This window comes from Periplaneta americana, chromosome 13 (genome assembly GCF_040183065.1).
Source record: "Periplaneta americana isolate PAMFEO1 chromosome 13, P.americana_PAMFEO1_priV1, whole genome shotgun sequence".
NCBI classification, from domain to species: domain Eukaryota; kingdom Metazoa; phylum Arthropoda; class Insecta; order Blattodea; family Blattidae; genus Periplaneta; species Periplaneta americana.
This window is the reverse complement of record NC_091129.1, coordinates 69,841,886-69,855,990: the sequence shown is the minus strand read 5'-3', so window position 1 is coordinate 69,855,990 and position 14,105 is coordinate 69,841,886. Positions and strand designations below refer to the sequence as shown.

Genomic DNA, 14,105 nt, shown 5'->3' with positions numbered 1-14,105 from the left:
AAATAGTTTGACTGTTACAAATTCTACTGATGCTGCATAACCTTACTGTTGATATAAACTCTTTGGAACATGATTTACCTGTTAAGAAATTAGTGAAACCTACAAGGAAGTGTCTTTGAACACCCTACTATAGCATTACCAGGTGTTAATGTTTTTTTCCGTAAGATTTACTTTTTTTTCTTGTATTTTGTGGCATATGTTTTTCTTTTGCCAATAAGACTGTTTCTTTCTTTTTTTTTTCTGATCCATGCACATGACAAACCTCATCCAGATCTCAGATGTTCTTCAAACTGTCAGATGATATTCTGTGTAATTTCTATAAAATAAAAAAAGAAATACCAATCTATATCACAGACACTCATTGCTAAAACTCCAGTTGTTAATGAAATTCCTCCATGGAAATGGGTGATTCCAGAACATAGCATACAAATTCCAGGAAATCATTCCAAAAATGATCCTCCATACATTCTTATGTTAGATGCCATGGAACTACTCTGCAGCACATATAAGGATCACCTTCAAATTTATACAGATGGATCTCCAAATTCTAATAATGGGACATCAGGAGCAGGCTATTATATTCCAAAATATCAAGAAAGTTATTTCATATCATGTTCATCCTCCTCCAGTCTTGACACTGAATTGCTAGCTGTTGATGGTGCTCTTGAGTGTGTTTCTCAAATTTCTGAAAAATCTATTTGCATACTTACAGACTCCAAGGGGGCTATATTTAATATAATTAAATAGGATGTACCAAACCTATATGCACATAGAATTATTCCAATTCAGAAACAACTAAGTAAACTAAAAGAACTCCAAAAGGAAATAACATTTCAATGGATACCTAGTCATTGTGGTATACCTGGAAACGAGAAAGTCGATAATACTGCAAAACAGGCAACATATTTGCAACCAAGACCTCTTCAAGTGATATCTCTATCCAGTGCTTTTGCTTCAGTAAAGTCTCATTTTACAAACCTATGGATCAACAATTGGCTCTCTTCTGACAAAGGAAAAATTTTACAGTCTGTATAAAAGAAACCAAATGACCTGAAAATGTACAAAAACTTGCCCAGACATGTCAAACATTTTTAACAAGAGCCAGAACAGGTCACATTGTCACTCAATTATACCTACACCAATTTCACATTTCTGATAATCCTACTTGTCTGTGGTGTAATAATCATAATGAAGATCTGGAACACATTCTTCTATACTGTCCATCCATAAACCACAAAAGAAGTAAATTAAACTCATCAATACCGGTTGCAGAAGACACAGCCCTGCAGTATATTGACTACACCCTAACTCTGGCTACTAGCAACAGACGTCTATAATGAATACCGATCAAAATACCCCTCATTTCTCGTGAAAAACAACTACTGAATAGACTACAGTGGACTTTATGTTGCCAACAAACAGCTGGATACATTAAGAAGATTGATTGATCCACGCACATTAAAGAATCTTATTTCGCAAGTCCCAGAATATATTTGCAATGACATCACATAGGCTACATAGATGAAACTTTCTTTTCTTTTATGTAGTTTATTTTTTTACAAGTTTTATGCCAATATGCTGCATTATATTGAAAAAAAAAAAAAAAAACGCTACAATTTTACAGAAAATAATCGGTATTGAAAGTTGCATAACTTTTCAGTGAGTCAAGAATTTGATTTTTCTATATTCTAAAATAATGAAGTTGATATATTTAGATTGCAAGGATTTGTGAACCTTGATGAACTGTGTACAGAATTTTGAGAGTAGAGTTATTTTATTGGAACGTAATCATTATGAAAAAGCCCCAACCAAGATTTGAACCTTGACCAGCCTCATGGTCTAGTGGTCTGAGCTTCTGGCTATAGTTCATGAGGTCCCGGGTTTGATTCCCGGTTAGAGCACAGGAATTTTTCCTTAAAGGGTATTATTCCTGTGTTCGTCCATGGTCTGGAATTTAGGTTAAGTTTAGATTTAAGACCTCTCCTGGCACCACATTATCATAATCATCCTATCACATCATCGGGGTAATGTAACTCCGCCTTCCAGGCGCCCCAACCTCAGAAGTGGGTTACAATTAAGCCACGGCCAGGAGAGAAGACCAGAAATGTCGAAAAGACAACCTGGTGGCATTGGATTAAAAAAAAAAAAACAATTTTACTATTTAAAGGTGGTGAAGAAGGCCAGTTGACGAACTGGAGACCAATATCAATATTTTCAGTAGTGAGAAGAATAATAGAGAAGATTCTTGATAAATATCTCTGCAATTTCGTTAATTTGTCAAATCAGCAATGGATGTTTATATCTACACCTGGTACTCATATAAATTCATCAGTTACCAATGGGTATCTTCAGGATGCAAAATTGGAGAAAAAGAACTGTTGCCTAGCTTTCCTTGATATAAGTAAAGTCTAGACAATATAGGACATGAGCATTTAAAACGATCTGTCTACCATACGGATATGCCAAACAATCTCAGAGACTAAATTATTAATTTGATGGAAAATAACATTATTAAAATAGAAACAGGCTTAAATAAAAGTGGTGACATACACCTTTATAAAGGAGTAACTCAGAGTTGCTGACAACACGTGTTCCACTATGTTTCACTATGAATTTCCTCTTCTTACAAATGATGGGTAAAAAGCACGATGCTTGTTGTATATTACAGCAGCCACATTCCAAAGATGAGGTGTAATCAATATGTACTGGAGAGAATTGTCAAAGGTTACAGGGATTGCAGATATCAGATTGGTCTATGTTTGTGACAGGGCAGTTTAAGAGGATATGTTCCAAATCTTCTTCGTTATTGTTGCACCAGCAACAACTACTAGAGTCAACAAGATTAAAGCGGTGAAGATACTTCTGAGTGACAATATGGACTGTCCTGGCTCTTGCCAAGAAAGTTTGTATGTGTCTGGGAATGTTGCGGAACATAGATTTGATAATTCAAAATTTATCAAAAATTGGTTTGAATATTAACCCCCAAAAATGTAATCTCATTAACATTAAACATGGTAATCTCAGCCAAAACACTATCACTTTGAATTGTGGAAATACAATTAATTCTATTGGACCAGGTGAAATTGTCAAATATTTGGGAATTACATTTTCTGCAGAAATTGTGTTTGATCAACCAAGTATTTTTCGAACTTTTGGTAAAGAGAACTTAATTACCACTAATTTACTGAAACCTGATCAAAAACTGAATATTGTGAATCAGTATATATGGTCCAAGATCATTTATTTGCTCCAAAGTACACCACTTAATAAGATTCCAAAATCTTTCTTACGTGATATTGATAAAATTGTCCGCACAGGTGCTAAGGAAATTGTGGGCTTACCGCACGATTGTCCAAATGACAGGCTATATGCTCTGAAGAATCTTCGTGGCCTTGGTTTATTTAATGCTGAATGGAAAGTACACCTCCAACACTACAATATTGCCATAAGTCTTATAAAAATAAATGACAAACAACTCCATTTCTGCAGGAATCTTGAAACTGAAAACAAGAAGCTCTTTCACAATTAAACATTCCCAACAACGCAGAAGCACATTTGATGACAGGACGAAGTTTAAGATCTGAGTTACGGTGGAGGTCATTTAATAATTGGTGTCGTCTTCCACAAAAAGGTAAAGGAGTGGTGACTTACAGTGAAGATCCGAAAAACAACTCTTGGATTAATAATAGGAGGAGGAATATCATCCTCAGAGTGGACCAATGTCATAAAGATGTCCACAAACATCGCAGCAGTACAATCTGTGCCAGGTCCGTTCATTCCAAGATCAAAACTGTCGTCATTCAGGATACAGCAAAGTAGAAACCCTTGGGCATGTTTTGGGTTATTGCTCTACAGGAGAATTACTGAGGAACAATTGCCACCATAAAGTGAGACGCTCCATCGCAACCACTCTTCGGAAGGCAAAGTGGGAGGTTTATGAAGACGTGCATTGCTTGGCTGAGAAGAGCTGACATTATAGCCATCGATCACCGGAATCAAAGAAGCCTAATTCTTGATCCCACTGTCCGTTTTGTGGATGGTCAACAAGCCAATAACGTTAACGATGAAAAGAAGTCTATTTACAATCCATGTATTCCTCACTTCAGTGAGAGATACAAAATGAATATTAATATATGGGAAGTGAAAGAACTTCTTTTTGGCGCTTGGGAAACTTCATTTAAGTTAACCAAAACCATTCTCCTCTCTCTTAAATTTTCTAATGAGGACATTAACAAAATTTGTCTAATGATATTGAGAGACTCATTATCCATTTTACAAAATCAATTGTATAACACTACGTAATATTATTTACTCATTTCATTATTCTTCATTGTACTTTCATCTCATGTTTCTCCGAAATCAAATTGCACTTTATTTTTACATTTATTATTGTTTTGTATTCTCTCCGCAAATCATATTATATTTTATTTTTAAGTTAACCTCTGCTTTGCATTCTGGATCCTAATGGTCAGCCGTAGATATCGGCCAGATGTCCCAAATTGTGGAATTAGTAGTATTTACAGAATATTAAGTAAAATGTGAATTCTTACTATTCTAGATCAGCAATCAGCATGAGAGCACATTCTGTTTGGAGATACCTGCTGCTAGCCCTGACTGAGCAGGTGATTAGACCACCTCTCTGTTTTACTGGATCAGCGATGTGTTCATCATGGCAAAACACGGTGAATGTAGCAAAGGAAGGGATGAGGAGAGCCAACCTGATAGTCTGTAGCATGATAGATACTGTGATTTTTAATTCACACAACAATAATGTTACTTTTATTGTCAACAATAATGGCTTTCTATATTTCTGAATTTAAACACACCCGTCAACAATGGGTATTTCACTCCACACAGCAACACAGTATTCGTTATTGCACTCCACAGACGACAATGACAATTCACTTGAATTATTGAGAACAATGTACTCCTAATCTTAACTAAGGTTCACAAAGCACTATTTACAAAACAAAACTGTCAGTTCTCAGTTCACAGTTCGTTTGCCTTGGCTAGTTCGTCTAGCTCATTCACTCAAGTTCACAGTACATCAAACCCAAGACTTCCAGAGACAGTAAAATGAACTTCGAACTCAAGACTTCCAACTGCGTTGCTTCCGCCTGGACGCTCACTGCTGCTTCACAAACTCACTCAAGTCGATCCCCGGTCTTGAAGGCTGGCTTCCTCACTGACAGCTGCTTCACCAAACTGACTGGCTTGCTGTCCAAACTAAAACTGGCTCCTGGGCGCGTTGCTTCCGCCTGGACACTGCTCAAGTTCACTCGCGTGTCGAACCCTAGACTCCTGGGTGCTGCTGATTCACAAGCTGAACTCGCTGTCCAAACTGGACTCAAGTCGTGCCGGTCTTCTATTTATTGCTAAGTAACACTTCGTGAGCCTTTGATTTCCGGACATTTCGTTACAAAAATCGGCTCGCGTAGCTTTTCGAAATTTCCAGCTTCCCTCCTTTGCTTCGCGCCACACCGCACCTGCCCTTGCCTAGATGCGTGCGCAACTTCCTTTGCCGCGCTCAGCGACCGCCGATCTCATCCTCCTTCTGCCGGACGTGCTTTCGATTCTCGACGCAGCTGTCACAATACTTTATATCTATAATTAACAACTGTGCAACATATCTACTTTGTAATGCAAAAATTATAGTGACAAAATATAGTTAATACTGAAATACACTTAGACACACGGCCACGTATGATGAATTAGATGAGGAACATTAGAAGATTAAGTGTTCGCATAGGCTTCCGCGGCTGGTGTACATGGTATGTGGATAAGCTTCAGGGCTTCTACCGCGTTGTCTTGGTGTTGGTGGTGGCTGACATTTCGACCGCTGTGTTGTGGTCATCTTCAGAGCAGTTGTTGGATAAGGAAATAGTCTGCGAGCTCGTATATATATAGTAGTCTCGATGGGGGGAGTACTTGCAGTGATAGGTCGTAGGTTCTCCTTCTGGCATCTGAGTGGTCCTACGTTGTCCAATCCGGTTGAGGTCTGTATGAAGGGGAGTATTCATATTAAATACTGGCCCTCATAAGGTCCGAAAGAGTGACTTTGATACCGTGCCTGATGTCTGGATGAAGGGGGGGCGCTGCGTACATGTGGAGACCTGGTTTCTCGTTCCTAAGTATGATCTTGGAATAGACTTCCCCATGAGTTGCTGAGTTGTAACCCCTGTTTCTATCTTCTTGGATATTGTTATTACTGCGTAATTTGTCATTTAATATACCTATGACACCACACTTAAGATCGTTTCTATGCCTCCATAAATTTTCTAAATATCTACCTCAGATCTGCACAGTATTCTCAAATATAGAAATAGGTGGGAGAGACTTTCCTCCATTATACCAACATAACTTAGGTGACATTAGGAAGGTAAAGGTAAAGGTGCCCCCTTTACACATCCGATGCTTTCTTGACCATGGCTCTACAATGAGGTGAGAAAATCTCGTCACCACCTGGGACCAAACCCCAGACCTTCAGTCCTTAGCCAGCTGCTCTACCAATTGAGCCACCCGGCCGCCTGACATTAGGAAAGTTTCACGCAAGTGTACACTTGACTTTTGTAAGTGTTAATATCACGAAAATTTAATATTCTCTTTGTCAGCCTTTCCCTTTCCATTCTGTTAAGGTGCCCAAACTATTATAATGTCTTATTTTCTAATTGTGTTGTTAATTTTTCAACCTTCAGAGTTTCTCTGATTATGTCATTTCGTACTGTCTTTTTGTATCTTCTGTACCTCCAACGTCAACTCTAAATACTAAATTGTAATCTAACAAAACACAACTTCACTACCATTTATCATTATTTTTACATTCTTAACGAAATCAGTGAATACAAGAGCATATTCAGAGTTTCCTTGATAATGATGAGCATATGTATATGGATGATTAACTTGCAATTTGTTAGAAAACTGACTTTTTGAACCTGCCTGTAATTTCAATAAATTCCACTGACAGTTTAAAGCAAAGTAATTTTCAACTAAAATCTGATAACGTTGTATGTATAAATATGTGTAAATACTATACAAAACATACAAAAATACTGTCTTCCTTTGACCATCACTTTCTTCAATGCCCAGGCACTTGTTCACAGAAAGCTGAAGAGTATACTGCATCTTTATTCAAGATATAACAATGAATGGAATATGCAGACATTATAACATAACATATGAGATCCTTTCAAAATATAACATTACTGGTATTCTAACAAAAAAAAAAATAGTTTTTAAAATAAATAAAATGTTATTTAGATTGGCCAGACAAGAAAACAGGTGTCGGTGCCAACAGAGAATACAATTCATCATCATGAGAGGAATTCTGAAACACAGCTCATTAAGCCATCTCCAATAATTGTAACAGAGTCGGAAAGAGATTCATACTGTCACAAGATCCTTACATCAGGCCACAAATTCTATTTGAGTCTTTCAATTACTGTATTACTCTTCGAAAAGAGTTTGCAGCCTATATAAGAATCTATTTGAAATTCAGTTACAATAGGAGATGGATTTTGTTTCAGAATTCCACATATAATATTGTGGTTACAAGATAAGGTATCATAAAGAAAAGTCAGTCAATCTAAAACCAAAGCAAATTTTTGTCCTGACAATGGTATAAAAAACGTAGATCATCCCACTCATTTACTCGCACAATCAATCAGGATCCCATTATAAAAATTTGCAAAAATTTTAGTAAATTTTTCACAATCCTCCTAAGAGCACAAAGCTGCAGTTTCCATCCAATTGTATCCTGACAAACATTTTCAGAACAATCCAGTATGATCCCGGAAAATCTTGGATATTTAGAAATCATACACTACACATGACTGGATGCTCGTGAAAATCAACTTACCTAACATCACTGAAAACGAGGAGGTGTTCACAGTTTCCTTGATGCTGATAAACATATGGGTAACCCAGACGCACTGTTAGGTCCTCAAATTTGGTATCTTCCATACGAGCTGTTTGAAATGGACCCAAATCATGACTGGCAGCCCAATTTCTGATAACACTACTATAGTCAATGTTCTTAGGATCCCTGTGATCATTGTAGAAAGTGTTTTCAATGAAGATGAAGCCGGATTTATATATATCCTGAAAAAAAGAAACCCATTTATAAAAAAAAAAAAAAAAAACCTGATAAATTCTGTATGTGCAATAAGAAGAAAAGACTAGACTACTTCACTGTAACTGCATAAACATCATCTGACACATGATTTTACAGTGACATATTAAGAGAGAAAATACCACACAAATGCTACCTCTCCAAACCAAATTGTGCAGAATAAGGAAGTAGAAAATTAAATACAGTGAAACCTCTCATTTACGGACATCGAAGGGACGTAACAATCTGTCCGCATCTGGGAGGTGTCCTTTACTGGGAGGAAGACTCTCCAATCTAACAATAAATTTAAAATATACATTATGTATCCTTTCACTCTTTAAATGAAATGTGTTACTGTAGTTTAATTCTAAATACAGTATACTACAGTAAATTCTTTGCAACTTTGAACTAAAGTAGATAAAACCGAAAGAGGAAAATACAGTAGGCCTACTGTACCATGCTATTTTATTCTCGGTCTACAGTTATGCAGTACTGTAATTTACAGTTTTCAACTTAACCTTTACGTTCAGGTGCCATGTCTTTCGAAACAGAACAAATGATTGAAGTGAAGAGAATAATCCTACTAACTCTATCATGTGTCGAATGCAATTTCACGATCGCGGAAACCTTGGACCTATCAGACAGATTAAGTTTTATGACTTTGTTTATCCACTTGCTTCCAGCTAACAAGGGGCAGCTGGCTGGGCCAGTGGTAGTCTACGAGACCCTTATTGTCTTCTTTCATGTTAAGGAATTTCTGTACAGTTCTCAAAACTAAATTTTCCATTTTTGTCTTGAAATCCAAGTTATGTCCGTAGTCAGGAGGTAAAACAAGTTTTAGGACTGTGAAACAGCTGTCCGTGTCCGTGTCTGAGAGTGTCCGTAAATGAGAGTTAAATTTATCAATATTTCTATATTATTTCAGTTGGGACATAAAAATCTGTCCATATACATGAGGAGTGTCCGTATCTTGGGGATGTCCGTAAGGAGAGGTTTCACTATATATTGTATTTCAAATACAGAATAACTTCAGGTGAATTTAGGAAGAAATAATTGAAATGGTTTGGGCATATCAAAAGAGATGACTGTATTTACGCAGTAATAAATATGTGTGCGTGTCTGATGCTCTTGCAGTTGGATTTCAAGATGATCTTTGTCCATGATGGTATTATAGTTAGGGTATTGTACAAAGTGCAGTGAGGTGATGTATGAATGAAGAGTTCATACAGATATACAGATGTTCTGCAAGACAGTCATGACCTGTAAAGTAGAAAGAAGTGAATGTCTTTGGTCTTTGGGAATGTAAAATAGTAACTTTAAGTTCTGAAAATTTTTTGCACTGTTTTTATTCATTGCTGAAATCTAGGTTTCTTTTGTTTCTTGCTCTATGCACTTTTCTTTAATAATATGACAATTTGAGTTTTCTTCTGCCCCTCAGGCAGCAAGTTTGTTTTAATACATTCACAGTAACTACGGACTCTCTGGAAAGAAACTTCTTTGTGCACCTTATAGTTTCAGAAAATAGTATATTTTAAGGAGTCAGTAGAAAGCAGTTAAGTTTTGTTTGCCCACTCGTATAGCAGCTAAGAAACTCAAAATGACTGGATGTGTAGTAGTAACTGATTAAGGCCCAGTTTCACCAAACTTCATTAAAATAACGCTAACAGCATGTTAACTAACGTGTTGTTAAACATTAAACATCCTGTTAGTGTAATAGTATTTCACCAACCATTTGAGATACTTTGGTTAGGTAACATGATGTTAAGAGTAATGTAACAAGAATCAAAGAAGCAGTGATTGTATGAAAGTTTACTGAATGTGCCTTTAGTTGGTGTAGTCATTTGTTTTAGCGGAGAATTGTATTTTTTACATTATGGAAGTATGGCTGCAAAAGGGTATCTGTCGGATACAGAGGGGAGAGCCATTAATCCTTCCCATTGAAGGCTTTAAGGAACCAACCTGGACAAATACCCAATGTCCCATCCCTACCTTCCCGTGGTGCAGCTGTTCGTAAGCATAATTTTACGAGCTGAACTAAAGGGAGGGGCTACTCATCCATTAGCACTGGTCAGCTTGATGAGTTAATGACTGAATTTGGTATAATTTTCCTCTATCCAATACCTAATTCCCTCTTTACCCTTTCCTATCCTGTCCTCTGACTGAACTCTTACTTTCTTCGATCCCGACAGCCTTAGAGCATTCGAGGCCTAGGGGTTCATTTCCCTTTCCTTCCTCCTCTTTCTACTTTTCTGTTCCTAGTGCTGACCTGCTATGGCACTAAAATCGTCCTCCAGTGGCTTAAGGAGGGAAAGCTGGTGATCAACAAGATCTCCCAGATAGGTCCAATGGACCCGTCAACCAACAGCAGGTGTGGTCCTCCAGAGATTCTGGGGGTTGTGTGTGAATGAAGTAGCCACCAAAACGTTAAAATATGGTGTTCACTTAAATCGGCTACAACTTGCCATTTAACAATATTGGAGTGCAAGAGGTCAAATGACTTTATTGTCAAACGCCTGGCATTAGAAAACAACAACAACATTATGGAAGTATTGGAGACTAACATAATTACAATGGAAATCGAGAAAAAGAAAGTGTAAGGAGCAGTAATTTTACCTCATATGAGAAATATAATTATTTTAGTAAATCTAGTAATTATATGAATGTAATTGAACTCAAATGTAGTGATGGAACTTTCATTAGGAAAAAGGAACAAGCGTGGGTCTCTTTAACCCAATATTTTCAACAGCCATTTGGATGTGAAAACGCAAACTATGAAACAAATCAATGAAAATATTAAAAGAAATGTTAAGACGGGTCATGTACAAGATACAATGGAACATTTTAAAACCGACGGTGGTACTTTCACTCTCAAAGTTGATATTTGTGCGAAAATTCTTTCAATTATCCAGGATCAAATAGAACCAATTGTGATGCTAAATATTACAATGGTAAGCGTTAACATTATTTTCATATCTTATATATCTAACATATCTTCACACGTCATTAGTCATAATTACATGTGAACTGTTAAATGAGTGAGTAAAGAAATATCGTTTTCAAAATCTGCAATTATATCTGAGTATTAATACGGAATAATAATCACAGAAATTCTTACGTTAATAAGCACATAAATATCTTCTTTTTACTGCGGATGCTGTGCTAATATTAATATCAGTCATTTAAGTATTTATGAACATATCTATTCTGAATAATTAAAAATGCTGAAGCAGTGATTACAGCAAATTGTTTTCACTGCAAATATATCTCGATATAATAATGCGGCGTGTAACATATGTTCATAGCCATGATTCACGCTGTAACAGGACGTTAAGGATTTAACTGCAGGAGTATGCTATGTTAATTTAACAGTGGGTTTAACATGATGTTAGCAGTAACAACAGTCGATGAAACATCTCCTCCATTAAGTTTACTGTTAAACTGCCTTAACAACATGTTAAATTGTTTAACAAAGGTTCGTGAAACTAGGCTTAAGAGATGCAAATCAGTAAACAGAAATTCATATTTACCATTGCACGCACTGTGAAACTTTGATGTGGGTTTTCACTGAGCTCTCCTGAGACAGCTAAGTCAGAGGGACATAAAATTTTGTCTCTCAAACTGGTTAGGAACTGCTCTCCAAGCAAAACAATCTCCTGACTGCAACGAGGAGGCTGACTGCTACGAATACCAATTTTGTGACGAAATGGATGATACATGCGAACAGTGACGAGAAAGTGTTTTCCTGGTGTAAGATCCAAATTTTCTACGGATGGTTCAGTCTGAAAGTAGAAACATTTCAATTAATATTCCTAAATAACACAAGAAAGGAACACAAAACTTCAGCTATTTACTAATCTATAACATCACTAGAGTACAATACTAGTACTCCAGAAAATATGAATATCTGAAAGATTTACTTTCGGGAATAAAACTCTACTGCACTGAATTTTAGGTGTATTATAGTAGGTAAGGCTGGCAGTTTCCAACCGAAAACAATGTTTTTAAGTTAAACACAGCAGAGACGGGTTAAGTCATTATGAAATGAGGTGATATTCTTACTGGCTCATAATCCACATGATCGAGTTGCCTGATATTGTTTATTATGCTCTGATAGATCTGTTTCTGCACAATACTCTTAAACTGTATTGTTTATGTTCCCTTCCTCTCCTTATCAATAGTAAATGTAACAGTCGTCTACCTTCTAGCAGGTCAGAAACTGCCAGTCTTCATTATGAGTTTTCATTCCATTTCATATATTACAGTCCATTACCCCATTATCTCCAGGACACTGACATCCTAAGCAGTACGCCACACTTCTATGCCAGGCTATATCGGGAAGCTATTGAAATACATAAACACAAAAACAACTTTAACCGTAAGGAGGAAGGACTCAAGGTCAACAAAGCTTGGTATCCAGCACTCAGAAGCACACACATCAATCCCTTTCTCCGACAATTAAACACTACGACAAACAATCAGAACACCGAAGCCACTGGTGCAGACTGCAGTGACAACGACAAGCAACAACAGTTCCACACCTTAAATATCGACGTGCTATCAGTCTGAATGCCAGTTCCTGATACACATAGCAGATCTCTCCACACACATGTACCAAGCCACTGAAGATGTCCACTGGAGTAGTGGACGAAACGTTTGGTTGTAACACCAACACACCACAGCCCTCTAGCCAGAAAAATATGCATCCTAACTTCGAAGTGGTCTGTTCAAAATAGACATTTACAGCTTCAAAAGTGGTTAGCGGCAAACTTTTTTATTTTTCACGTTAGATGAGAGGTCAAAGCGAGTGAAATGTTGAGAAAGAATGGAAATTACTTTTAAAAGTTGCCTCTATTCAAAATCTTCACTGATTTTCAAGTTACAATGAGTTAAAGAAAAGAGTATTTACATTTGGTGAAGAACAAGACAACCTCTTGTCTGTTAATACAGAAATCTTCGCTCTGATTACAAATCCGCTTACAAAATACTTCCATCACTTAAATTGTTTTAATTATATGTTTTGAAATGTAGGCCTAATAATAAATATTAAAATAAAATATGTAATTAAAATATAAATAATGCAATTAAAACTTAAAATAAATGTAATTACAATAGTAAAATAAATGTAACTGAAATATTAGATTGCACTTAATTAAATTATTAAACAAAAAGAATCAAAATGGCAAACGATGATCCTAGTATTTAGACAGCCTTAGATGTTGTGCTTGCGGTTGCAAACGTTGTCAAAGAACTTCCAGCTCTGGAGGAGAGAACACGTAGAAAAAAAGAAAGAAGTGTGAGTGAGAAAGTAAAGTCCACTTAGAAAAAAAATAAGTGCATCAGAAACAAGAAGTTAAAGATATCTGAAAGATAAATTACCTATGAAACGAATATTCAGAGAATCCCTCATAACACGAATTACCATCCCAGCACATATAAATAATTGAAAATAGTGAAATGAAAATAAAAGATCCTTTATTGATAATATATTTTTTTATTCCTACACAGAGAGATAACATTGGATAACTACACCAGAATAAATAAATAATTAAATAATAATAATAATAATAATAATAATAATAATAATAATAATAATAATAATAATAATTGGAAGATTCTCGGTCATTTAACAATTTTCTAGGAATTGATGAGAGTACGTTCAACGAATTCCTAACATGATAACTTATAAATAATTTTAGTGCCGTGAAATCAATGCATTCACATTTGGAAACAATTATTTTACTTTAATTGTCCGCGTTTCTATTATAATGTAATGTAATACGTCTAAACCCCATAATAACATATTTTTTCATGTTTTTTCATCATTAGATACAAAAAGAAAACAATACTGACTTTTATTAAACTTTTTAGCAAACTAATAAGCTTACTCCCTTGAATGTATAATGGTTACATTTGTTCTCTATGCAGAAAGTATCATAAAATTCATACAGTATTTGCAGTTCTACATGCAAAAATGGTATGCAATTCACATGTGTTAAGT

At 36.0% G+C, this 14,105-nt stretch overlaps 1 protein-coding gene across 2 annotated transcripts in view; it reads right to left on the bottom strand.

Annotated features, from left to right (window-relative positions):
- Positions 1–14,105, bottom strand: part of Pbp49 (proximal sequence element A Pbp49) — a 39,120-nt gene that overhangs the window by 17,383 nt on the left and 7,632 nt on the right. For both annotated transcript variants that reach the window (XR_011335584.1, XM_069843406.1), the window contains exons 3-4: positions 11,635–11,886; positions 7,856–8,097 (exon numbers count right to left, since the gene is read on the bottom strand). Coding sequence is in view for 1 of the 2 variants with exons in the window: in XM_069843406.1 (XP_069699507.1) it covers positions 7,856–8,097; positions 11,635–11,886 (494 nt within the window). In the remaining variant the exon portion in view is untranslated. The remainder of the gene's footprint in view (positions 1–7,855; positions 8,098–11,634; positions 11,887–14,105) is intronic.